This window comes from Sarcophilus harrisii, chromosome 1 (genome assembly GCF_902635505.1).
Source record: "Sarcophilus harrisii chromosome 1, mSarHar1.11, whole genome shotgun sequence".
NCBI lineage: Eukaryota > Metazoa > Chordata > Mammalia > Dasyuromorphia > Dasyuridae > Sarcophilus > Sarcophilus harrisii.
In genome coordinates, this window is record NC_045426.1 from 399,181,879 (window position 1) to 399,209,096 (window position 27,218).

At 32.0% G+C, this 27,218-nt stretch overlaps 1 protein-coding gene across 7 annotated transcripts in view; it reads right to left on the reverse strand.

Moving 5' to 3' along the window:
- The window catches only part of CTNND2 (catenin delta 2), a 1,100,293-nt gene that overhangs the window by 461,902 nt on the left and 611,173 nt on the right, over nucleotides 1–27,218 (reverse strand). For all 7 annotated transcript variants that reach the window (XM_031952313.1, XM_031952441.1, XM_031952561.1 and 4 more), the window contains 3 exons: nucleotides 22,949–22,983; nucleotides 22,319–22,435; nucleotides 5,139–5,311 (listed from right to left, as the gene is read on the reverse strand). In XM_031952313.1, coding sequence (XP_031808173.1) covers nucleotides 5,139–5,311; nucleotides 22,319–22,435; nucleotides 22,949–22,983 — 325 coding nt within the window. The remainder of the gene's footprint in view (nucleotides 1–5,138; nucleotides 5,312–22,318; nucleotides 22,436–22,948; nucleotides 22,984–27,218) is intronic.

The window sequence follows — 27,218 nt, forward strand, 5'->3', positions numbered from 1 at the left end:
TGGGAATAATAATAGCACTTTCCTTGCAGAGTTTAACATGTTACAGGCACATAGAAGTCTCTTATATAAATTTCCTTCTTTCCTCTTCTGAAATTAGCTTTCTAACCAATAAACTACACGATATACTGTTTTATTATTATTATCATTGCTAGTATCATTTTAGATAATTTATATAGCATCATATATTATACATAAATACATTTTATTACTTCTATTCTTTATTCTCTACAAAATTCTATATGTATAATATATAGAATTCTACATATAAAGTATATGCTATACTTTATATATTTCTATTTTAAAGTTTGAAAAGTATCATAAATTTTCTCATTTGATTCTCACAACAAATAACCATATCAGGTAGATGCTATTATTATTGCCATTTTATAAATTAAGAAATTGAGGTTCAAGGAAGTTGTGATTTATTCAGATTCAACTTATCTTCTTAACTCCACATCTAGCATGGTATCCACTATGCTTTGAAAGAGAGATGGGATACTATGGCTATGAAATGTAACATATACTATGAGACATGGTCAGTGTATTAATTAACCTTGCTTAACTGTTTTTGTCTTCTTTGTTACAAGGGAAGATATTAAGGAAGAAGAATATAAGTAAAAATTAGAGTACTGTTCAAACAACAGGTATCAAGAAAACTGACAAAAATAATCACAAATAAAATAATTAAATTAAAGTGAACATTCAAAACATCATCTTGAGTTTCTATTTCATTTAATTCAACTTATTACTAATACTAACTTGGCCTTTATAATACAATCATAGAAAGACTTCATTTTGCTTTCTGTCAATAAACTTACTTAAGATGAATATACATTTTCCTGAAACATTATTAATATAACTAAACTTTCTTCTGAAATGGTTACATCTTCATATATTTTCATTATTATTAATTAAACTATGAATGTTTCATTTATATCATTGATATCTGAAAAATGTCTCATTATTACAGGGAAGATATGTATTCAGTATTGTAATGGTGCAATGACTTTTTATAATGGCTGAGTCTGTAGACTGACAAAACAATGAGTTAAAAATGAACTTGGTTTTTCATTTTTCTACTGACCATTTCCACATTACCCATATAACTAGTTTGATTGATCTAATCAGTAAGCTGAACATTAAAAAAAGAAAAAAAAAACCCACTTCATTGGTTCCTTTGGTGTCATAAGGACAATAGTCCTGTGTAAATAAAAATAAACATTTTAAAAATAGTAAGTCGGTCCACTTTTTACTTATTTGATTATATGCATGTCCTAGGATGCTTATAAAAACTCAAGTCTTATTCCTAAACAATAAATTTACTCTTTGAGGGCAGAGGCAGTTTTTATTTGTATTTTTTCCTATTGTAATTGCCTACTAGAGGGTCTTCCATGTATTCTACAGTTATAAAAATGTTTGGAATTAGGTACCCTTCGAATTTAAGCATAAAAATATGATTGTAGTCCTAGATCTTTATTAGACTCAGATGGCCCAAAAACTAGAAAATTTAAACTGTTTTCATTGTTCACTTATTTCTTTTAAAAGCAACAATAACAAATACAAAACAAAATCAACAAAAAACTGTGAGTGGAGAAAAGCAGCATGACACAATCATTGGACAACTGGTTTCGAAGTCCAGTAGACCTGGTTTTAAGTCCTGTCTCTGACACACATGGATGGGATGACTTTGTGTGCTTGGGGGGAAAGGGTTTCAAGGGTGGTGGTGAGATCTTTACCTTTACCGTTATCACTCTTATTGTACAGAGCAGATACTATTATAATCTTGGTACAGGAAGTTTCTCAGAGGGAGCGCTCTAAAACTACGAAATCACCCATCACATTAAAAATAAATTTAAAAAGGATGTTTCCAGGGAAATTCAGAAAGAAATAATGGAGCATTTTGAAGGATGTCCTTGAGAAAAACTCTAACTAATGGTCTCAGATTCTTCAAATGACAACTAAAGTTTTTTTTGCCTTTTAATTAAAAGATATTCAAAAGAAGAAAATAACTATTTTTTGTCATATTACAGGCTACTGATTAGCAAATATTTTACAAAGACATGATAGAAAATATAAGGTCAAATTATATAAATTTCTACTTTATCATATTTATTTTTGAAAAATCCCTATGATTCTCCATCAAAGTCTCATGGTTGCATCAGAATCTATCTAATTATCTTTATGGAGTTTGATTAAATTTATAGAATTTCATTTTTTCTTACCCCTCTCAACTTTTCTCCTCCTTCACTTAAAAAGAAATAAACAAACACAGCTTGAAATTAATGTTTCTCTGGGTTATTGAAGATTATGCCAGGGAAGGGGCATAGGTGACTGTTTCTACCAAGTTGGAAAAATTTTTGAAGACAGATTAGGAAAATATTATTTTTTAAATACTTCCTTTTCTTAATGAAGAGAGACTTATTATTAGGTTAGTCACAGGATAATGAATATAAATACACACACTTGTACACATATACATATACATACACACAATTATATAGACACATGCACATATGTATGTATTTAATATTTATTTTAATTAATTAATTCTAATTTAATGTTTCATGTTTTCCTTCTGTCTCCAGATGTGTCTATACATATATGTATGTATAGATACACATAGATATAATCAATAGAATGAAATCATGAGTATTAAAGGACATTGGGAAAGGCTTCTTTGATGAAGTTGGGCCTTTAAGTTAAACCTGAAGTAAACCAGGGAGACCAGAAGCACAATATAAAGAGGAGAGAATTTCAGACATGGGATACCACAAGTGAAAATACTCAGATTGATAAAATACACAATGTAAATTAAGTTATATTTGCAACTGAATTTAGAAGAAGAATAATTTGAAACTCAAGGGGCAAAAAAGCCCTTTATGTACTGAGTACATAAAATTTTATGATTACACTTTCAATCAATACGAAGGGGGAAAAAGATGGGAAAATGTATTGTAATAAAAACACTACAAGTTTTTGAAGAAAAATAAATCATATAGAAGACAGGGTGATATTAAATGAAAAAAAATATAGCATTTAGAGTTGAGAGATACTACAAAGAATTTCTATTTCAATTGCTTTCTTATATGAAGCAAACATGAAGCAAAAGGCTTGTGACTTGCTTGCTCATAGTTACCCAGCCTACTTAGTTACTTAGTAAGTAGCAGAGATTTTCTTTAGTTGCTGATCTTCTTTTGCATATTCAGTATTCTTTCACATACTGGACTCTGTTCAAAAGTCCTAGTAAGTTTTCATAAAAAACAACTAAGTTTTCATAGGTTTTTTAAAGTGATGTATTAGCAAGGAAAGTGGAATATAGAAATCTGAATTAAAACTACATTAGTAACATTTTTTCATAACTAATGCAATTTTTAAAAAAAATCCACATTTGTAGCTAATGCATCATAGCACCAACTAGTTTTAATAGTAACCATTTTATCTGAGCCTCCAAGATGTTTCATTGCTGACCATTTGCTTAATGCTCCAAAATGTATTTTAACCAGAGCACACTTTGCACTCTCATAAAATAATGCCTGATGGTAAAAATTCAGCTTGAACAAAGTTTAATTTTACTATTAGCAAAAAGTTTTCAGATTCTTCAATTATTTCATTTACAAATTTCTATTTGTAACAGCTTCTCCTATAAATGTAACAAAATATATTCATTCTTATATATATATATGGTTTACATATATATGTATATATGTATGTATGTATAAAGCTGGACTTTGGAAAAGAATGTTTCTTTTTCTTTCGGATTCTTTTTCCTGGATGGATTCCTGGGTGGATTCAATGTAGGGCTTCACAATGAACGTATATGTACACACACACACACACACACACACACACACACACACATACACACACACACACAGCAGCTAGATGGAACAGTGGATGAAGTGCCTGGCCTGAAGTAAGGAAGACTAATCCTCCCCAAGCCAAATCTGGTCTTAGACATTTAATAATTGTATGACCCTGGACAAGTCACTTAATTCTGTTTGCCTTAGTTTCTTCATCTGTAAAATGAGCTGGAGAAGAAGATGACAAACCACTCCAGTATCTTTGCCAAGAAAATCCCAAATAGGGTCCCAAAGAATCAGACATTATTGAAACAACTCAACAACAACAATAACAACAGCAACAACAATGACAACACACATATATATTTACATTCATATGTTTGCAAATATATATTAAATGTGCGTTTATCTATTTATATCTATATAAATATAGTTCTGCTATAAAGTGACATATGCATTCCTAAAAAGCACCCTATTATATAAAATCATGAAATAAAAACACTAGGATTAAGAAGAAAATAGAGTTAAACTACAACAGTTAAACAATTCATCATTGAAAATTTTATGGAAAATATTACTCTATATAAGAAATTGAAGTGGAAAATCCAGAAATATAAGAAATTAAATATTCATATTATCAATAAGGTGGTTTTATACATTTATATATTGTGTGCTCTTTATATGTTTGTGTTTACATGTGAGTATATAACATATAAACATGAATAAATAAAACTAATATATAATACATGTATATTCTAAACTGATAGGTTAACATAGATAATCATAATTTAGATTTTGTTACCTTAATTCAGTTTTATTTTTAATAATATTTTATTATAGACCTTTGTAATTTACAATATTCAGAAGCATCTTACTAATTTAAGTTATTTAATATCAAATGTGATAACATTTGCAAAACACTTAAAATAGTGTGAGGCACATAGTAGGTACAATATAAATGCTGACGCCTTTCTTTTCCCCAATAAGAAAAAAAATTAGATATAAATAAGGATATAAATTTATAAACATTTAACAAAATTCCCCACCCCCACAAAATTATAGTTTAATTTTAAGTGTGTGTGTGTGTGTGTGAAGGAAGGAGACAGAGAGAGAGAGAGAGAGAGAGAGAGAGAGAGAAAGAGAGAGAGAGAAAAGAAGAAGAAGAAGAAGAAGAAGAAGAAGAAGAAGAAGAAGAAGAAGAAGAAGAAGAAGAAGAAGAAGAAGAAGAAGAGAGAGAAAAAGGGAGAGGGGCACACAGAGAAACACAAAGACAGAGACAGAGACAAGATAGAGAAGAGAGACAGAGATCTGAGTATGCAATATTCCTTTGACACATACCTGGCTGAAGCTCTGGATAGCAGCCCTGGCTTGACTGCTTCGAGCTGGGAGTTGAGAAGGTGTTGTTTCACCCAGGGCAAGGGTCTGGTTGCTATGGTAGCTGGCTGAGTACTGGAAAGACCCTTCAGGTTTGGAATTGAGCTGAAGTGCACTCTGGGAGAGAAGGCTGGGCCCTGAATTGAAAGTAATTTGGAACCATCAGTGAGGGTGAAGCACAAATGACATGTATTATTTACAGAGAGTTAGCCTGGAATTATCACATGCACAAAATTCTGACTCATGTAGTATTCTTTGATTCTGAGAACTAAACTCAAAACTGTATAGTTGATTAAAATCTTAGGACTTAAGGTATATCCTTAGGTTTTAAAAGTTAAGAAAAATAAGTATTTTTTCCAAATGTTGACCAACATAGAGAAACTTTTAATAGTCAAGTTAATTGAAAAAAGGAAATCACTTTACCATTTCTTACATTATCATAAACATAGTTTTATTCATTTGAAAGTAGATCCTACACTTTGTGCATGAAAAATTTAATATCCTTAATTATATCTATTTAATTCCATGAGCAGAGAGGTAAAACAATCATCTAACCTCAGTTCTTAAGAATACCAATCAGTGATAATTTCTACATCAAGAGTAATGTAACACTTCAGTGTCCGTAGACATGACAACTTTTAAAATATCAAGAGCTTTTTAAAGTGGGTAAAAACCCACTTAAATCTCATGAATCTAGTGACTAGTTTGTCAGCTTATCTTTTCCATCTTAGCAAAACACATTATGAAATCAAGAGAGAAAATAGTGTTCAACACAAGGATTGCCCAAATTATTGTGACGATGAAGAGATAAGAATCACTATACTTCCCTAATCATTTTATCATGATGTCTAGATAAAAATAGCATATACTTAAAGAATACTTGAATAAAAGGCTTGCTGAACAATACCATTTTAAATTGTTGCATTCATTAAGTATCTACTGTGTATAAAACACTGTGCTAGATTCTGGGGGAGGGGAAGAGATGAAAAGTTTAGATAAAACGCAATCCCCATTCTTAAAAAGCTCACAACTTTAGTAGAAAGATGATAGTCATGTAAAGGAAATAGGCATTTATTAAGTGTTCATCAGGTGCTAGGTACTGGGCTGAGCCTTGTAAAGGAAAGGCAAAAAATAAAACAAAATAAAACAAATGCAAAACTTGAGTTTGGTCCTTGGGCTCAAGGAGATCATAGTCTAAGGACACAATATAGATAGCTATAAATCACAGTTACATGTTAAATGAATTAAAAATTATAAAAGTATTTTGTGAGGGATAAGGGAAAGTCTTTGCCAAAAGGGGTTGATAAAGGAAGGATTCTTGGAGGATCTAATTATTATTGGTTTTCCCTTATTCTCAAGGAGGACTATGACATCAGGGAGGGTATACTATATGAATAAAGAGCAAATAGTTCCACAGGAAAAGATGGATAGGGAATGTATTTCAGGAACAAGGAACACATCTGAACTAAGGCACAGGGGTGTGACAGCAAGGCTCTTATTGGGTGTTTGGAGAACTATTTAATCTGAGTAGTATTTAGAATGCATAAAGAGTACTAATATGAGAAGACTGAAAAAAATTATGGTGGTGTCTAATGATGGAGGCCTTGAAAGCCAGGAAAATAAATTTGATCTTTATGAGGAAGGAGTTTTTAAAGAATTTTGAATAGGAATAAGATGATCAGATCTGCATATTAAAATGAAATGGATGATTCTGTCAGTGATATGAAGTATGGATTAGAAGACAGAAGTTGTAAAGGGTGGGCTTTCAACTTGATGGAAGTAAAAACTTTCTAATAATTATAGCTTTCAAAGGTTAGGCACTGTAGTGCATTGTAAATAGTGAATTGTCTATCGCTGGATGTATTTAAATTATGAAAAGCAGATGCCAAATATGCTAGAATGTTGTAAAGAAGGATTCCTATTCAATTATATGTTGAACTATATGGGATCTTAGATGTTAAAAGAGTGACAGACAGACAGAGTCAGAGACTCAGAGACAAAGGAAGAGAGTCAGCAACACAGAGACAGAAACAGAGACAGACAGAAAGAATAGATAAGTGGAAAAATATAAACACAAAGAAAGATTTATATTTAATCATAATCTTTTCTAAAATGAATTTAATTCTCACTAACAGGTCAAAAAAAGCATAAATGAGAATGACTACCATTTCAAAAGGATGGAGTTGAAGCATAACCTTGCAATGTAAAATTTCTTCAAATTATTTCAGTCATAATGCAGAAGAGGCACTTTCCAGGACAAGAAATTGTACCTGCATGAACTATTCAGTCCTTGACACCATTTCTGATATTTCACACAATGGTACCAATTCTAGTAGCAGGTAGTGACTAAGCTTGTAATTTTATTCTTGATTTCTCTTTCTTAAAATATGACTTTAGATGTCAAGGTGAGTGTTCAAATTTGACATTATATGGAACACTTCACTGAAATAATTTTTCAGTGCCTTGGAATAGTATCATTTTATATACTCTCTTGAGGATTTATATATCTTTTCCCTGCTTCTAATTCCCTTTGAAACTTTGAAACAGTAAAAGAAATGGTAATAAAGTCATATTACTGCCAATTAATTTAGCTTGTTCTTAAATCACACTTTACTAAAAGATGTTTTGAATTGAATAATTTTTTTGTTGTTCTTTGACTTAGGAATTTAGCTTCTAAATATAACATGGTTTATATGGACAACTTTCAAAGGATCAATTTGTAATAATAATAATAATCCTGCCCAGTTGTCTAGCACAGAAGAGGTACTTGATAACAACACCTAAGATTTGCATAATATAAATGTGCATTTACACAACCTAAAGTCACTTTGTGAGGAAATATAAGATCTTAGATTTGCAAGTTAATAGATTTATGATAGACACTTAACAGATGAGGAAAGTGAAGTCCATGAAGATTTGTGACTAACCCAACATAAGAGTGTATAACTGGCAGAGCTGGCAAATAAATAGATTCTTTGATTCTAAAGCTTCCGCTCTTTCTATTGTACCACAATGATTCAAACCAAGATCTCCTAACTTTTATTTCCACTTTCTCCTATACCACAAACTCTAATTCTGCCCCTAACATGCCCTATGATTATGAAGAAATAATTACACCTTTCTGGCTCTCAGTTTCTTCATCAGTAAAATGAGAAGACTGGGCAAATCTCTAGCTCTTAATAGTCTTTAGTTTGTAGTCCATTTCTTTGAATATTCCTTGTTCTCTCTTTACCTCTTTGGCAAGCAGCAAAATACACTTTTCTTTCCATTTGGATGGTGAAGAACAATTTAGGACTCAGGAGATGAGGAATCGGAAAACATATTAGGAGGTGGAGGATTTGTCTTTCACTCTTTCCCAACACAGTAAACCATGGCTGGACAGGGGTAAAAATACCCTAAAATCATTAATTGTAAAAGATTCGAAGTAGGCGTCATTTCTAAAATATACAGAAAATTGACTCAAATTTATAAGAATACAAAGCCATTCTCCATTGATAAATGGTCTAAGGATATGAGCATTTTTCAGATGAAGAAATTAAAACTATTTCTACTCATATGAAAAAATGCTCTAAATTACTATTGATCAGAGAAATGCAAATTAAGACAACTCTGAGGTACCACTACACATTCTTAGATTGGCTAATATGACAGGGAAAATAATGATAAATGGTGGAGGGATATGGGAAACTGGGACACTAATACATTGTTGGTAGAGTTGTGAACTGACCATTCTGGAGAGCAATATGGAACTATTCTCAAAGGACTATTAAACTGTGCATATCCTTTGGTACAGCAGTGTTTCTACTAAGTCTATTTCTCAAAGAGATCATAAAAAAGGACCCACATGTACAAAAATATTTGTAGCAGCCCTTTTTGTAGTGACAAGGAACTAAAAACTGAATAACCTTCAATTGGGAATGGCTGAATGAGTTATAGTATATGAATGTTATGGAATATTATTATTCTATAAGAAATGATCAGCAGGATGATTTCAGAAAAGCCTGGAGAGACTTACATGAACTGATGCCATGTGAAGTGAATAGAATCAACATAACAATGTACACAGCAACAACAATCATGCAACATGATCAATTCTCATGGATGTGGCTCTTTTCAACAATGAGGTGATTCAGGCCAATTACAATAAACTTGTGATGGAGAGAATTATCTACATCCATAAAGCAAACTGTGAGGAGTGAATGTGGATCACAACATAGTATTTTCATTATTTTTGTTGTTTGTTTGTTTGCTTTTTTGTTTTCTTTCTCATTTTTTCCTTTTGGTATGATTTTTTGTGCAGCATGATAATTGTAGATGTATAGAAGAATTACATATGTTTAACATATATTGGATTACTTGCTGTCTAAGGGAGGAAGTGGGAGGAAGGAAGAGAAAAAATCTGGAATACAAGGTTTTGCAAGGGAGAATGTTGAACACTATGCATATATTTCGAAAACAAAAAGCTAAAAAAAAAAATAACTATATGGGGGTGGTTAAAGTGAAGAGGAAGATTTCCTGGTAGCAGTGATGTCTCCATTGGTGAAGAGTCAAGGAAGAAAGGAGGGAAATCCTCAAGTAGCAGGGTAGTGTATTAGGAAGGGAGGTAGTTCCTGGTGCTATGTAAGAGAAATACCTAAGTCTACTTAAGTTAAATTCACTAATAATTATAATAACGACTTTAAATATAGTACTCCTAGAACTTCCTACTGAGATTCATTATCGTTTTGAACTATTTTAAACCAAATGCCAAAAGGAATTGCATCCTTTCATATTAAATTTGTAGTAATTAAAAAAAAAAAACCTCTTCTTAGACACAGAGATAGAAAACTTTTCCCAAGCTTTCCCTTGCTTATCCTACCAGTACAATATATAGCTTATTTCCCACCCACCCCCAGCAGTGATACTGGGGTTGTACTGCATTAATCATATTTTCACCTTACCTGCCCCTGGTGACCAATAAGTGGTCAATAACTGTCTGAAACTAAGGATACAATTCACTACCAAGCAAAGTGTTTTTTTCTGTGCAGTTAATAGGATTACAAGTAACTGGCTTTATCTTTGTAATGTGTGATGCTTTAAAAGAGATTGTCTATTCCAAAAGAAAAATGATATAATGAATTATATAATTAAAAAAACTCTAAACTTTTTACAGTAAGTGATAGTTGTGTTTATTACTTATAAAGTTGAACTCTGCTTTGAGCTGTATTATAGCTACTGCTATTACTGAAACAGTAATTAGAGAAGTCTAATTCATGGGTCTGATTTGATTTTGAGCTTCATTTCATCCACAGAATCACAGAACTAGAACTGAAAGTAACCTCAGAGGCCAGAGGCCAGTTTCCAACCCCCTCCTTTTACAGGTTGTGAACTGGGGTCTAAGAAGGTTGACATACAGGTAGTAACCATTCCATGTTGGATCTCACAATTAGCACTAACTTCTGTGACTCAAATAGCCTTTCTCCACATCCTATCTCTTGTAATCTGAAGACTCAATTCAAGTACCATGTGCTACTAGAGGCCTTTCCATTCTGATAATCTGTACCTTCCCTTCCTCATTTGTTGCTCTCTCTTTCTTTCTATTTATCTGTGTACATATACTTTACCCCATGTGAACTCCTTAAGAATAAGGATTTTTTTTGTTATTATCTCCCAAGTAGCATGATGCTTGTCAAAAAGTAGATATGTAATAAATGATTACTTAATTGAATTGAAAGAACAAGGCAGTCTTGAGCCATAAAAGTACTTAAATGTTCACAAAAGACTTCACAACAAGGAACACACTCAGGTTCTGTCCCCCCTACCACTCTCACCCCACTGTCCATTTCCATTCAACAAAGTTTTGTTTTCCCTAAAAGGTTAAACAACAACAAAAAACCACTATAGAGCAAGATAGATAGATATGTGCTTAAATTATTGATGATACTTAAACAGATGCCTCTTCTTCCCTTGCTGTTGCTGCTGGGGTGTGCGACTTACCTGTTAATTCATTTTCTGTTTTCTAAATATAATTGTAAGATTATCTATTAGAACCTATCAGTATTCTCCCTTCAGGACACTGGCACAATCATTTTACCATCTTCAAAATAGAATTTAAATCAAAGATACAATATATGTCCTCCAAAACTGATTGTCTTGATTTAACAAAATCCATTCCTCTTTTCAGGATGTCATTATTTCTTTAATCATTAAGTTGTTAGTTCCTTGAGGGCAAAGACTATCTTTTGCCTTTCTTTGTACCCTCAGTATTTAGCACAGTGCCTAACATGTTTATTATTGTGCAGTGATTTCAATCATATCTGACTCTTCCTGACCTTATAAATAAGGTTTATCCACTGTGTAACCTACCTGTCCTCCTGGCTCATATATTAGGTGCTTAATCAGTGTCACTAACTATCTGACTTTATTCAATATATAGTTTGTAATTTAGTCATATCAACCAGATTGTATTATAGTATTACTTAAATTAGCTGCAAAATTTTGTTGATTTTCCCCTCTTCAAAAAAATTTCATATCCACCTTCTTAAATTTACATGGTCATCAGCCTAGTTGAAGCCTCCATTACCTGTCACCTGAACTACTACAATAGTCTTCTAGTTATTTTTCCTTGCTTGAAGTCTATTCCTTCTCAATATAATACCATCTTCCTCAACAAATGTCTCACCATATCACTTCCCTGTTCAAGAATCTTTAGGAGTCCCCTATTGCATCTAGAAATAAACATAAACCTCACAACATGCCATCCAAAGCCCTTCATAATATAGTTACACCATATTTTTCCAGGTTTATTTTACACTCCCCTCTTTCAATCTTTCTACATTCCAAACAAAATGGCCTGCTTTTGGTTTTCTATCTTGCGTTTACAATTCCTATATGTAAATTGAACATCCTCCTAACTTCTGCCTTTTAGAATCTACTACTTCTTTCAGGGCTCAGGTTCCAGTTCCTATGGGAAGTCTTTCCTAAAAATATTAAAACTATTTCTACCCTCCAATTATGCTACATTTTCTTGTCTGTTATCCTACAGATCTTTGAAGGGATAAGAGGTGTAGTTTTTTCATGTTTCTTTGCTTATTATTTATCTATAGCTAGGTTATTTAAGACATCATTATTTTCAAGAATAATGTGTACAAAAAAAATAAAATTGAGTTTAACCAATGGATCAGATGAGGCAGCTAGATGGCACAGTGGATAGAATGCCATCCTGTAGTCTGGAAGACCTCCAATCAAATCCTTCCTCAGATACCAGCTGTTTATTCCTGGGCAAGTCACTTAACCCTGGTTGCCTCATCTTGTAAAATGAGTTGGAGAAGGAAATGTCAAAGCACTCCATTATCTTTGCCAAGAAAACCACAAATGGGGTCATGAAGAGTCAAACCCAAATGAAAGAACTCAGTAATATGGATCAAATAAGCTTCCACCCTACAATGTATAAAAAGTTTCTTGTCAGCCAACCAGATAGTTTCAAACTAACACTTCTGTGTGAATCACCATTGTCCTCAGGTTCATACAAAATCTTAGTATTTGTAGAGCTCTTTATATTTATACTCATGCCCAGACACATGCATACACATGAACATATTATATAAATAGTGCAATGGATAAAGCCTTGAGCTTGAAGTCAAGTAAACCTGCGTTCAAATCCTACTTCAGACATTTGCTAGCCATGTGAGCTTGTGCAAACTTTTGCCTGCTTCAGTTTTCTTATCCTTCTAATCGGAGTAAGAGTAGCATTACTTTCTAGAATTGTTGTGTTTTAATTTTTACAGATTAGTACTGAGGTGGGGAATATCCGACTATGGACCTTAAAAATATTCATTAAGGCAACTGCAAGCAACAATGAGCTAAAAGCTAGGTACAACAACCTCCCATTGACTGAGTTCTATAAGCTGATAATTTTGTATGGCCTATGAATGATATTATAAATATCCAAATGGCAGGAAAAAAAGTTTTCTACCACTGGACTAGGAAAATATGGCTCAGAAAAGTTGAGGAAATTTTCCCTTCTTGGTCACAGATAGTATTAGAGGAAGAATCCTAAGTCAACTCTTCCTAACTTGAAGTTCTATACTTCACATAGAATGCCAGTCTAGGTATTTGTATATGTTCAAAGAATATTTTTCTGGAATTGATCATTCTAGTCTGCTTTTTGTGTTACATCAGTCCCATAGACTCAGTACCCACTATCTAAACTGAACATGTGGCAAAATATTTTAAGGCACTTTGTAATAATTAGATGGCTCTATTGAAGTTACACAGCTATTCTTTAACCATATTCATCTTTCCTATAGTCTCTCTCTGACTGAGTAAGACCAGGTACCACTATTAGACACTGTGATCAGATTATGATAATATCAATGCAAAGAGTATGGATTCACTTTATATGCTTCATTTATTAACTCAGTTTTGTGTGAGCAGTGGCAAATCTCATCTTTCTTGGTCTTAGCTACTTTATTTAGCTATAAAATGAGGAGTTTGGAAAATGACTTTTAAAGTTCCATTCAATTCTATATCTAGGAACCTTTGTTTTTGTTGTCAGACAATGCCACTATTACCAATGACTCCTGAGGACATGAGGGTAGAAACAAATGGATTAAGCAATTTTTCCAAGAATTCAATGCAAAGTTAGAAATAGTAAATCAAATATGATGCTTGTTAAAAGGCCAATAAAGGCAGAAAAATAGTTATATAATAAGAGAATCTTGTAAAAAACATATAAAAGTGTGAACATGAAAAAGATTTTCACAAATTAAAACAAAATTAACTGCCCAATTAAGCTGTGAAAAAAACCACAATGGCCAATTTGTAATGTGGAATTCTGCTTTTTCTAAAGATCCAAAGAGCTGAAATAATTATTATATTTATACAGAAAAATTAAAAGCTATTAAGTCTGTTTATTCATAAAAGAACTGAGAATATATCTCATTGTTTAAAAACTCTAAATATATTTGATTTATAGACCATTTTTGTTTCTTTTAGCACCTTCTACTTCATGGGTTCTAAATTATTGGTCATTTTTGCTTATTTATTTTTAAGGTTTAGTCATGTTTTCTTTTTTTTCCCATCACAGTCATTTCTGCATATATTCTGCAATCTAGCAGCTCTTATAGTCCTCAAATAAGACATTCCATGTTCTGACTGCAGGCATTTTCATTAGTTGTACCCTTTGTCTGTAATACTCTCTGTCCTCAACTCTGCTTCCTTGCTTCCTGGGTTTCCTTCAATTCTAAAAGAAGCCTTCAGTTACTTTCCTTGATTCTAGTACCCTCCCTATGATTTCTCTTATTTATCTCCCACATAGCTTTTTTGTATGTTCTTGTATATTATCTCCTCCATGAGATTGTGAGCTCCTTGAGAGAAGGGATAGTTTTTGCCCGTTCCAAGCCCTTAATATATTGCCTGCAGCATATTAGGTATTTCATTTAAATGCCCACTGACTTATTATTTTCTCCCCAAACTGTCTTATTTGCATCCTTACAAAGAAGAAAAGATCAACTGAAAATAACAATTCACCAGTCACCATTCATACTTTCAACTGGGAGCGATGGGAAGATAATGCTGCCAGGTGAACCACTGGAAAATCATTAAGCTTATTTTGGCAACTCCTGTGCCTTTACTTTCATAGATGGAGGGTGGTTAGAGTCAACCAGACCTTAAAATTCTTATTCAATTTGCTTGTTGCCAATATTTAGGACAATTTAATGCAACTAAGAATTTAACTAGTTTTTTCAAGACCATATAATCTTTGTTTCCAGTTTTAAAGTGTTTTAAATGAAATCACTTTAATGAAGATGACACTCAGTTTTGGTCATTCATCTTTAAAATTTACAAAGTTTTTAAAATTATATTGGCTCATTGATCCCAATAAGAGATTTGGATACAGTCATACAACTAGAAGTGTCTCATCCAGAGGTGAGATTCAAACCATATTGTCTCCTAGCATCAAGTCCAGCATTGTGCATTGTACTATTATTTCTTAGTAGAGACAACATAACTAAAATGTAAAAGATCAACAACAGTTATTCATATTTACTACATTAGTAGAATAAATATTTTTTAAAATAAATATTTAAATATTTAAAGAAGAGTAGAGTCAAAGGCATTTGAAAATTTTATTGGTCAATTGGGTCATAAAATGTTATTCTGTAGTCTTACATCTCTTGTCCTTTTACTGCAACAAGTGTCAGAATAAATATTAGAATAAGATGATTTATCGACTAACCTAGATACTTTCACCAATACTCTTTTCTTTAATATGGCCCAAGTACACAAAAAAGTAAATAATCTTTTTTATGTAAAAGGCATGCTTAGTGGCCACTGCCACTTGATAGATTTACATTCACCATAATAAATAACTCTGGAATGACAAAGACACTTCCTATAAAGTACTTATGAAAAACAAAAATTGAAAACCTTGTAAAGCAATGAATTTTCTTTGGAAATAAAACTTTTTCTTCTTCTAGATTGTTTGTTTTTGTTTCCAAGATTGTATTCAAAACTATGAAGCCTCTTAATGGATCTGTAGCAAACACTACATAAATATTCTTCCAAACTGCATCACCTCTCAGTAACACATTTATCTATCATAACTATAATTTGTGGAAAAGTTATGAAAGTCTCCTGCAATGCTTATAGTTAATTATTTATTTATAGATATTTCTGATAAGAAACTAGCTGCCTCTTCTAATTTCATTTCATATAACATTGGTTTCTCAGAACTAATTAATGACTTGCTCTATTTTTCTTAGTCACCATTTATTCTTAAGTGGACAATATATTTGATCCCTTGGTACTTCTGCACTTTAACAGACTGTGATTAATAAGGGTGTTTCCTTTGAATTCACAGCCTACAATCAACTCATACCTTCCTATCCTGCATGTTTCTTGTTTAATTTAAACATATTTTTATTTTAAATTTTTTTATATTTTATTTATTTATTTTTATTCCTAGAATTTTACAAATTCTTCATAAAGTGACCACACAATATGTTAGGGGAAAGGAGTTTATGCTAGATCTCTTGACAATGAATGGATGCATGAAGTACTTAATATTTCTATTATTTATTCTTCATTCTTTCTACATGCTATCATCATTTCTCTAGTCACCTCCATTTCTAGTCACAAATATTTCTGATATGCTTCTACTAAACTGATTCATACCCAACACACACCCATTTATTTTCAGATGACTCACAAATTTAATTATTTGGAGAAAATTATTCCATGGCTTGTTTTTATTCCATTAATGTTAAAATAATGGGTACTTGTTTTAGGGAAAAGCTTGGGAGTAACAATGATCAATTCCATTCCCAACTCATTGCCCATCCATGCTGACTCAAATTTCAAAACATTACTCTCCTATTCCATTCTCCAATCAAAACCCATTTTCATAATAAAAATAAAAAATCACTAAAGTCTGCAGACATTACTATCTGATAACTAATATTATTATCATTTGTGACATGAGCAGTGACATAATAAGCATAAATGAAAAGGAAGGTTTTTGTTCAGTTGTATCTGACTTCATGACTCCACTTGAGGTTTTCTTGGCACGCATAAATAGAGTGATTTGATATTTCCTTATCCAGGTTTATAGATTAGGAAAATGACTTGCTCAGGGTTGCATAGCTAGTAAGTGTCTGAGGCAATATTTTAACTCAGGAAGATGAAACTCCCTGACTATCCACTGAGTGAACTAGCTACCCTGGAAAGTAAGGTATTGCTTCTAGAAAAAGCAGTATATAATTGGTATTGTAGTTTCTTCCTCTTTTATTCATCTTTCAATCCTTTGAATATGGGTTCTGACCTTATCACTCAATAGAAATTGTTCGATAGAAATTGCAATGTTACCAATGACTTCTTAATTGTTAAATCTTAGTGCTCAGTATTGCATCAGTACTCTCCTTAATCTCATTGCTGTATGGCAAAATACTGACCATTCACTTCTGTATTCTCTGAGTTTGCAAGAAATTACTATCTCCTGGTCTATCTTCTAGCTGTATTACCCCTCAAAATCATAATTACTCATACAGATTACATTCCTTAATAATGGGTATTCTCCCAGATTCGATTTTGGGTCCTTTCTTCATCTCTTGATGATCTTATCAACTTTATTAGGCTTAATTGTTATTCTACACTGGTGATACATCTATATAACCATCTAGTTTCTCCTTTGAGCTGCATTATGGCTTCACTAATTCCTTATTATGGAATAATTCCTTATTGCATATTTTAAACTGGATTTTCTGGAACTGTGTCAAACTCAAAGTTCCCAAAATAGATCTCATTATTTCCATTTCCTATCCCCACTCCAAACCTAACTCTTTCAGTATTTACTATTCCAATAGAAGATACCATTATTCTTTAAGTCTCCTGGGTTTGTAACCTAGATATTATCTTAATTCCATATATTTATTCACCTCATATATGCAATGAGTTGCCAAATCTTGCTCTATATCTTCCTCCATGTGTCTCAAATCTAGTTGTTTCTCTCTACTTACCAGTTGTTGCCATCATTGAAGTTCAGACACTTAATTGCTTTTTACTTAATAAGAGTACTTCAATGATGTCCTCATTGGTCTCATTGTCCTCGATTTCTCCCCACTTCAGTTCATTTTCTCCCCTGCTGTTCAAGTGATTTTCCTTAAGGTAGAATCTAACTATACCAATCTGCTCATCAATGAACTCCTTAATATCTCTTGGATAAAATATAAACTCCTCTGTTTAGTTTTTAGAATTCTTCACAACCTTGACTCAGACTATCTTTGTATCTATATTATACAATTTCTCTTCTCGCATTCTGCAATCCAGTCAACTTTGTCTTCTCTGTTCATTATTTAGAACACTCACTCTATCTCCCATCTTTATACTAATCACATCTCATGATGGAAATTTGCTGTCCTTGACTCCAGTTCATACAACCTTTTCTTTCTTAAAAATACAGCTCTGTTACTGTATGAAATCAATCCTATTTCCCTCAACTGCTAGTACCTTTCTTTCCAAAGTGTTGAACTTATATTTATTCTCTTTATATTCATTCTGTATGTACTTTTATGATTATGCTTGCTTTCTCTTCTGACATAACAGATTTATGAGTATGGATTGCTCTATTTTATATATGTTTTATCTCATAAGTATAGTATCTTACATATATTAATTGCATAATAAAAAGTTGCTAATTGATTGACTGATTGCTTTGTTCTCCCTATTTGCTGAGTCAAGACTGAGGATCTAAGCTGAAGGGTTTTGATTGGGATGATCTTCAGTGAGAGCCCAAGATTAAATTAATTCCAGGATAAACTCTAAGAATATTTTGATTCTTTCAATTCTAATTCTTCTCTAGCTGACCAGTGTCAGGGGGTTTGAGAGATTTTTTTTTTCCTTCCAAGCTTCAATCCTTCATCCTGTCTTGTTTGAGCTCCATTTGAGCATAATAATTGGTTTTTGGGTCCATTTGGCAACTTGTCAATTAATTATGTGTTTGATTGAAATTTTTACTCATCTTTCCAAATCTCAAAATTTAGACATTAATCCCAGGAGCCTTTCATGACACAGATGGCAGTAACTGTTTTTCATTTGGGAAATGTGCATTCCTTCCTCCTCTTCATAATCTAAAAACCCCCATCATTTTTATATTTTACCTATGTCTTTTTCATTAAATCACTCCCCTCTAGGGTAATAGCTATAATTTTTTGAGGAGGCAGTGTAATCTGCTTAAAATAATATATAACAGAAGGGAAAGCAGACGTCCTTTGGGGAAAATGTGTATAGTTAAAGTTCCCATGTAGAAAAGAAGACATTTACAAACACATAATGAGCAGCTATACTTTATATGTCCTTCAGTTGTTTTCTTTTTGCATTCTGTCACATCTTGGGCCTTTGACACCAGCAATTTCCAAATGATTTTCATTCATGGTTAGAAAGGTTAACTAATAAGTTTCTGACTACATTTTATAAGAGATTTGTAAAAGCAAAAAACATTTTAATTTATGATATGTTTTTATATTCCCTAGAAATAAAATTGTCTAGTCTTCCAAAAATTTGAAAAACTGATAAAAATATTTCAGATGCAATTTCAATCCATAGAATAACAAAAGCAACACACCTTCAAGTCAGAAGAAAGAAAACTATTTTTTATTCCTGAAACTTTTTTTTAATTCCATGAAATTTCTGGTTATATTTTAAGTTTTTTTCATAACTTAGTGATATAGTTTATCAAAGATTATACAACATTACCTCCTCAAATTAAATTGAAGTACATTAATTTTAGACAAATGTTAAATAGACTGAAAATCAGTAATATAAAAATGACCAATAAACTCTGAATTTGACTTTTTTTGTGAGTGACACACACACACACACACACACACATATATATGTATGTAAAATATCCTAACAACTAAAGTTATTCCAAAATTAAATGGGCTAACTCAGGTAGTACGTTTTTTTAACTTACAAATTCAAGCAAAAGCTGGATGTTATCTTTTTCAGAAATATTGTCAAGATCAGTTAACCAATAAGCCTTTATTAAGTACCCAATAAGTACTAGAAATTGTGCTAAGCACATGAAATACAAAGAATGACAAAAGACAAATAGTTGATGCTCAGAGGAGTTCTAATGGGGGCTTTAAAATGCCAACTAGCTATATACTAGGAAAGTGGAAGATAATCAACCCAGAAAATAGATATAAGGAGGAAAAACCTGCTCAGGATTGGAGACAGCCAGTTAAAATGCTTAGTCCAGAGACAGAACATCCTATTCAAAGAACATCAAGGACACCATGTTACCAGATAGAGATTGGGGTTGTGGTGGGTGGGGGTCAAGATGTAAGAAGACCAGAAAGATAGAAGGGGTGAAGCTGTGAGAGTATTTAAATGCTAAATAGAGAACGACAGGAAGCTACTAGAGGTTAACTAGTGAGGGTGGAGGATGACAGTATGAACCTAAACTTTAGAAAGACAACTTTGGCAACTGAGTAAAAGATGGAATGGAGCAGGGAGATATTTGTGGCATAGACAGTAAAAAGTAAGCTATTGTAATAATTAAGTCTTAAGCTAATGGGAGCTCATTCCATAGTGGTGGCAGTATTAAGGAAAGAAGGGGTAAAAAGAGAAATTTTATGAAGGAAAAATCAAGAAACCATGGTAGCACAATGAATATGGGATTGAAGAGATGGAAGAGTCAAGAATGATACCTAGAATATGAGTTTTTTTTAATATAAACTTTGATCACTAAAAATGATACATTCAACAGTGAGAAGTAAATTAGGAAGAGGAGAAGGTTTGGGGGAAAATAATTCAGATTTGAACATTCTAAGTTTAAGAAGTCTATGAGATATCCAAGTCCAGAAATCCAATGGGTAGTGATGCAAGATGGAAAGTCAGAAGAAACATCAGGATTAAATAAGTAGATCTGAGAATCATTAACACAGAGTTAATAATTGAATGCATGAAACTTGATGAAGTCACCAAGTAAAATAGTAAAAAGAGAGAACAAAGAGGGTTGAGAACAGAGTATTATGAGTATGACTTCAATGGAGACTAAGAAGAGGTCAGACAGATGAGATTAAAAAAAAGAACAGAATACTGTCATGAAAACCAAGGAAGAAGAGAGTGTCAAGGAGAATAGGATGATCAAGAATAACAAAGATTGTAGGGAGGTCAAGAAGGATAAGAATTAAGAAAAGGCTATTAGATTTATTAAGAAAATGTTAGCTATTTTGGAGAGAGCAGTTTCAGATGAATGATATTGGAAGCCAGACTAAATAAAAGAGAGAGTTGGAGAAAGGAAAATGAAGATACTTATTATTGAAGATAACCTTTTCAATGAGTTAATATAAAAAGGGAGGAGAAATATAGAATGATAACCAGAAAGAATGGGTAGATTGAGATATGTTTTTGAGGATGTGGAAGGAAAGCACCAGTAGACAAGGAGACATTAAATACAAATAAGGAAGTGGGTATGGAAGAAGGGATCACTGCTAGAGAATAAGAAATAAAATGAAAATACTTATGCAAGTAGAAAAGTTTCATTTCACAAGATGGGTCACCTTTTCTTGTGAGATAGGAGTCTTAGAGAAGATAGTATCAGGGAGCATCTGGTATATGCCAGTTGAGGAAGAAAGTATAAGAAGAAACTCTTACAGTCTCAATTTTTTTTTTCAGTGAAACATGAAGCAATTCTTTCTTTAGTTAGTGGATAGACTAAATGATCTCTAGTTCTTTCTAAGGCTGTTATTTTATATCTGTAAATTAACAGAGAAATGCACCATGGTGTACTGATAGAAAACCTCTTTTAGACCATGAAGTTAGTATGACTATGTAAGTACAAAATACAGAAAGCAAGGATTATAAGATCAGAGTACCTACCTTATTGAAGGGGATAGATTTCATTTTTAATTGGTCTTGGTTGTTCCTGATGATGCTGTCCTAAAATTCTTCATGTATTATAAAGGTTATGGAACTACAGAGACTAAATGCAGGTCACAGAATAATATCAAAGTTATATGCATATATACAAAGTATATAAGGAGGCTGCTGGTTTTTTAATTTATCTCAAAATGAACATTATTGATGGATTTTAAGAAATTATATTTTTAACATCTAAATAAAAATCCTACTACCTTTTAATATTGTAATTCCCATATCAAGTGTATGTTTTAATGATTTGATTTTCAGAGACATATTTTTTATTACTAGGAGCAAAAAATGAAACATTCATAATGGATTCATCCAACTACATATATTTTCCATTCATATGTAAATATCAAAATTCTTTGATAGAATTTTAATGTTGTTATTCATTATAGACAGAAATTATGACATATCCTATTTTCATAGTTCTATGAAGTTGTTTAAAAATAATATCAATCAATTATTGAATGCAGAATATTTGTTGCTTTTAGATTTTGTAAAATGTTCATTCTTTTTGTTTGATTAGTGACTGTGAAAATATTTGGTCGTCAGATATTATGACCTGTATAAAAATATATAGTTAATAGTTAATTTAAATAATTTAAATATTTGAGGTTGAGGGAAGAATTGGGGGCTGGAATAACAAAATACTTTTTCTCATTTGAAATACTGCAAGCCTCTGCAAAAAGTAAATATGGAAGAGCAGACAAACAAGGAAAGTTCTTTAAACTTACTTTCACTAGTTGAATAGTCCTGGGGATCTAGTATTCCTGATTCTTGAAGTGACCTAATACAGGAGTCTACCAGCTCAAGACCAGTTGTGAGTTCATCCTCTATATCCTTTTGACCGTCTGTTTAAAATAAATATAAAAAAATGAGCCTATAATAAACAATATTTTTATATTTTTTCATTATTTAATAGTCAAAAAAAGTCTGATGAAATATTTTTACTTCATTTCTGAGATTACTATCATATACTCCCTCCTCTCTCTCCCTCTCCTCTCCTCTCCTCTGTCTCTATCTCTGTGTGTGTGTGTGTGTGTGTGGGTCTCTCTCCATCTCTCTGTCTCTCTCTCTCTCTCTCTCTGTATGTGTGTGTGTGGGTCTCTCTCCCTTTCTCTTATCAGGAACAATTAAGATCATTTCTTCTGGAGATACTAAAATTACTCAAGAAATTGACAAAAAATTAATCAATTCCTTTCCAATCATACTTATCTAAATAAAGCTTTTCACAAAGTATTAAAAAGTTTAATTTCAGGGAATTTGTCTTCCTCCTCTTATTTCTTTATATTTTTTATTTCAGCAGTGCAATGAAATTAATTTTGATACATACATAACTTTAAATTTCCACTTGTATACTTTACCTTGTGTTTGCCAATGAAATTGTTCTTCTGTTGAACTGAAAAAAAAAGAATAAATGTTTAGAACATATTGATTTTTAAAATGAATCTCTACTATAACATACAAAAGCATATTTAAGAAATTTGTGGAAAACTTGATTCCTCCCTCATATCATCTCTGGAAATGAACTGGTTTATTTGGTATTCAGATTTATGTACATTTAAATGATATTAATCATAAATGTCAAGTATTAATGTGCCAAGTTTCATGAATGAAAAGGCTACCATTAAAGACATTTCCATAAAATACCATGGCAAAAAAATGATTTTCATCACTGCTATGAATATTTTGGATATATGGTTTCATTATAGTAGGAATCTGTCACTATTTTAGGTGTTTTAAAAAGCAACTTTGAATTTGCCATAGACTGTACAGAATGTAACATTAGACTACATATAACATTTTTAGTAATTTGTCTGTTTTAGAATAAAGCAAGGATTCTTAATCTGTATTCTAGAATATAGTTATTATGTAGCTGTATTTCAAACATAATTGTTTTTTTCTTGAAATACTATGTATTTTACTTTATATATTGAAAAGTATTATTGTGAGAATGGGTCCATCCATCGGCTTCTGAAGACTGCAAAAGAGGTCTTAGGCATAAACTTAAGACCCCTTGAATACAATAAAGGAAAATATAACATATCTACTATCTCTCCTTAGGCATTTTGTACAGGAACCTCATATTGATAGATTGGGTTTAACCTTGTATAGTAATAACATTATTGACAGAAGCTGAAATGAAAATTGTACTAGGTCACAATCAGTGGGGAAACTCTGGGTAAGGAATAAGACCCTTCAGCCCAGAGGGAACCTGCTAACAATGTCTGGTTTGGCTTCCCATTTCCCCTCAAGGCTCTCAGCCTTCCTGAGAAATCAAGGGGTGGTGACAACCTGTGTTGAGATTGAAGCAGAGTGATACCAGGTGGCAAACTACATACAACAGCAAGTTGTTTATGTGGCTCCACATGCACAATGTTTTTGTTACATTATATAAAGGGGAAAGTCCTTGAAATAAATGGACTCCATTTTTCCACCATCCTCAAGAGTCCCTCCTCATCACTTATCCATTAAGAAGGAATAGTTTAATCACCCTGATGTGGGGGCTCTAGAAAGCAATGGTATATTTTGTCACCCTAACTTGGGGTCTCTAGAAAGCAGGACAGAACAGAAAATGATTACAAACATATTCTAATATGTGTATGTAAATATATATATATATATATATATATGCATATGATGTATTTAACACTCTTTTTACATCATTTTAGTCCTCAGATAATTTGTTAACAATTTGTTGTTAATAGATTAGCTAAAAAACGCTTTGAGGAGATAGTTCTCCTTGATGGAATAGTGTTTATATTCATTTATATTAACTAATTGTCCCTAAATACAAACAAATGTCTATTCTTGGATCTATTTTTGTTTTATATTTTATGAGCTATGACTGTTGGTATTCTACATCATAGAAAGCATCAGATATAGCACATAAATTTCAGATTATTTTTGGAGTCAAATTATATACAAAAATGCAAATATCAAAAAGTATTGACTTTTTAATGATAAGGTAAGAATTAGTTCGAAGTAAAAAAACCATAATCTATAATCTAGGCAGCTTAACTCTAATCAATTCAAACAATAATAATTGACAATCAAATAAGGAATAAGAATAGAAGAAGTTACATCAGCAGTGATGATTATAATTATGTTATCAAAGTAAATTAATTACAATAACAAGAATGACAAAAGAAAGGACCCTGAAAGAACCTGAATAAGCAAATACTTAAGTTACTTAACAGAGAGGTAATATTATATTAGTACCCTTATGAATAATGATTTTTGAAATTATGATTAGTATTTTCTAATAAAGCAAAGTTAACAGTGGAGGATAAAGTAACTTTGAAGAAGGCTTACTAAATATTTGAAGTAAAGAAACCTCAGGTTTTTATAAGAGTTAAAATGGAAAGAAGATAGCAGAGAAGAAAAATAGAGAAATTTTGCTTCTAGAAGAAGTAGAAATAGGCTGGAGAGTACAAGAATGAAAAGAATAATTCAACTGGACTAAGTGTTCAAAGAATAATTCAGTGCTGGAGGTAACAATTATGAGGGGATTGGGTAACTAAAAATCAAAATACAAAAATGAAGGGAATATACCATGGGCATGGAAAACATCTCAGACCCTATTAATATTGAAAAAGTGTACAAGAAACATAAATAACTGCTTACTTACATGATTATTTTCTCATATCTACAAAATCTATATCCATGAAATGTGGACATCTTTCAAGAGGGTATTAGTAGGGAATAATCAAACTTCAGCAAGCAGTGTTCAAAGTGTACTTCAATATTAATGTTTTAAAATTAACTGAAAGATGTAGAAAACAGAAAACCCAATGTTTATGTTATTTGAAAGTCTGAAATAACATTTGAAAATATAGGACAAAATGCTATCATATGCTTTTTTTCAAAAATGTATCTCTCGATACATCGAAATTGATTAAGATTCATTGAAAGATATAATAGCACAAATACCCTCCACAATGACCTTTCTAAAAATATGAGCTGAGGCAAAAACCAGAGCATATGTTTATTCAAGATATTAACTATTATTATGGAAGACATTCAGCACAGAATTAAAGTTGAAGAAGGATTCTCCTTGGATGATTAAGTCCTCCATAGGACTTAATCAGTCTCAGCATTCTGCAGAGCCTCTTGAAAGAATTTTGGCATCAATCAGAATTTGACCTGACATTCACACAGGAAAGACCAAAAGGGCAAAAAAATTTTCTATTGCACAGATTGCAACATTCATTTGGCTAGACAACCTCCATATTTAACTATATCCATGACTATCTGAGGAATATTTCTGTGAGAAAATGATTTGGACCTGAGTACAACAGTAAAAGAGCTGGCTGGACTACTTTCAGGAAATTACAGAACTCCTTTAATTACTATAAGCTTTCCACAAAATCAAATGCTAATCTTTACAAAAAATATTCATTTTATCAGTATTGATATATGATACAAAGCCAAAAAATGTAATGGTTAGTGAAAAAAATAAAAAATGAATAGCATACAGAATATAAGAGAGAGGCAAATAGTGGGTATGAATTAACTTAAAAATATAACCAATGAGAAACTTTCATAATAGGAGTAAAAATATTATTAAGTAATTGTGTGGTTAAAAAAAAGAAGATGGAATAGTGTTGTGGAAAGAGATGACAGATGGATATCTAGAGAATCCTGACAGAACTTTCTTGAAGCTAGGACAAATCAAAAGTCTTTTAGCATATTGAGTGACCCTCCAATGGAAAATTTCTTGGAAGTCATGAATAAGTATCATATAAAATGATGAGATAGTGATTGGATAAAATTTGAATTGTTTCAGACAATTAGATCACAGAACCATTTGTGTATTTGAACATGTAATATTTTATCTATACTACAAAAATTTGCAGACATAAATTTTACATCTATATTTATTACAATTAGACATGTACATAAAATATGTGTATCCATATATGCATACATATATGAAAGTATAACTTACATGTATACATGCATCTAAATAATTACGAAGACTAAATATACATGGATTTTAAAAAGAAAATTACATTCTTATAAGATAAGTGTATAGCTCTTTATAGTAATTTAATAATTATATTTTGATATACAATGGACAGGAGGGCACCTAGATAGCCCATTGGACAGAAAGATAGTCCTAAGGTCAGAAAGTCTAAATTAAAATCTCTCCTCAGACACTCACTAGGTGTGTGGCTATGACCATATTTCATAAACTTTGTCTTATTCAAATGGAGAAGGAAATGGTAAACTTTTTCAATATCTTTGTCAAGAAAACTCTAGACTTCTGGGGTGGAGTCAAAATGGTGGAGAGGACATGTATTTCTTTCTGACCTTCTCCTACTAACCTCACACTAATTAATAAATCCAGCCTCTAAATTATCTCTGGACTCACAAAATCCAAGAATATTGGGAATGTAACAAATTATCAGTAGAAGACAATTTTGAAGATTGCCAGAAAAGGTTTGTTCAGGGGAAGTTAGATGGCGCAGTAGATAGAACACCAGCATTGAGTTAAGTAGGACCTGAGTTCAAATCTGTTCTCAGACACTTAACCCTTCCTAGCTTGTGACCCTGGGCAAGTCACTTAACCCCATTGCCTCAACAAAAAGCAAAAAAAAAAAAAGAAGAATGAAAGAAAAAAGAAAAGAA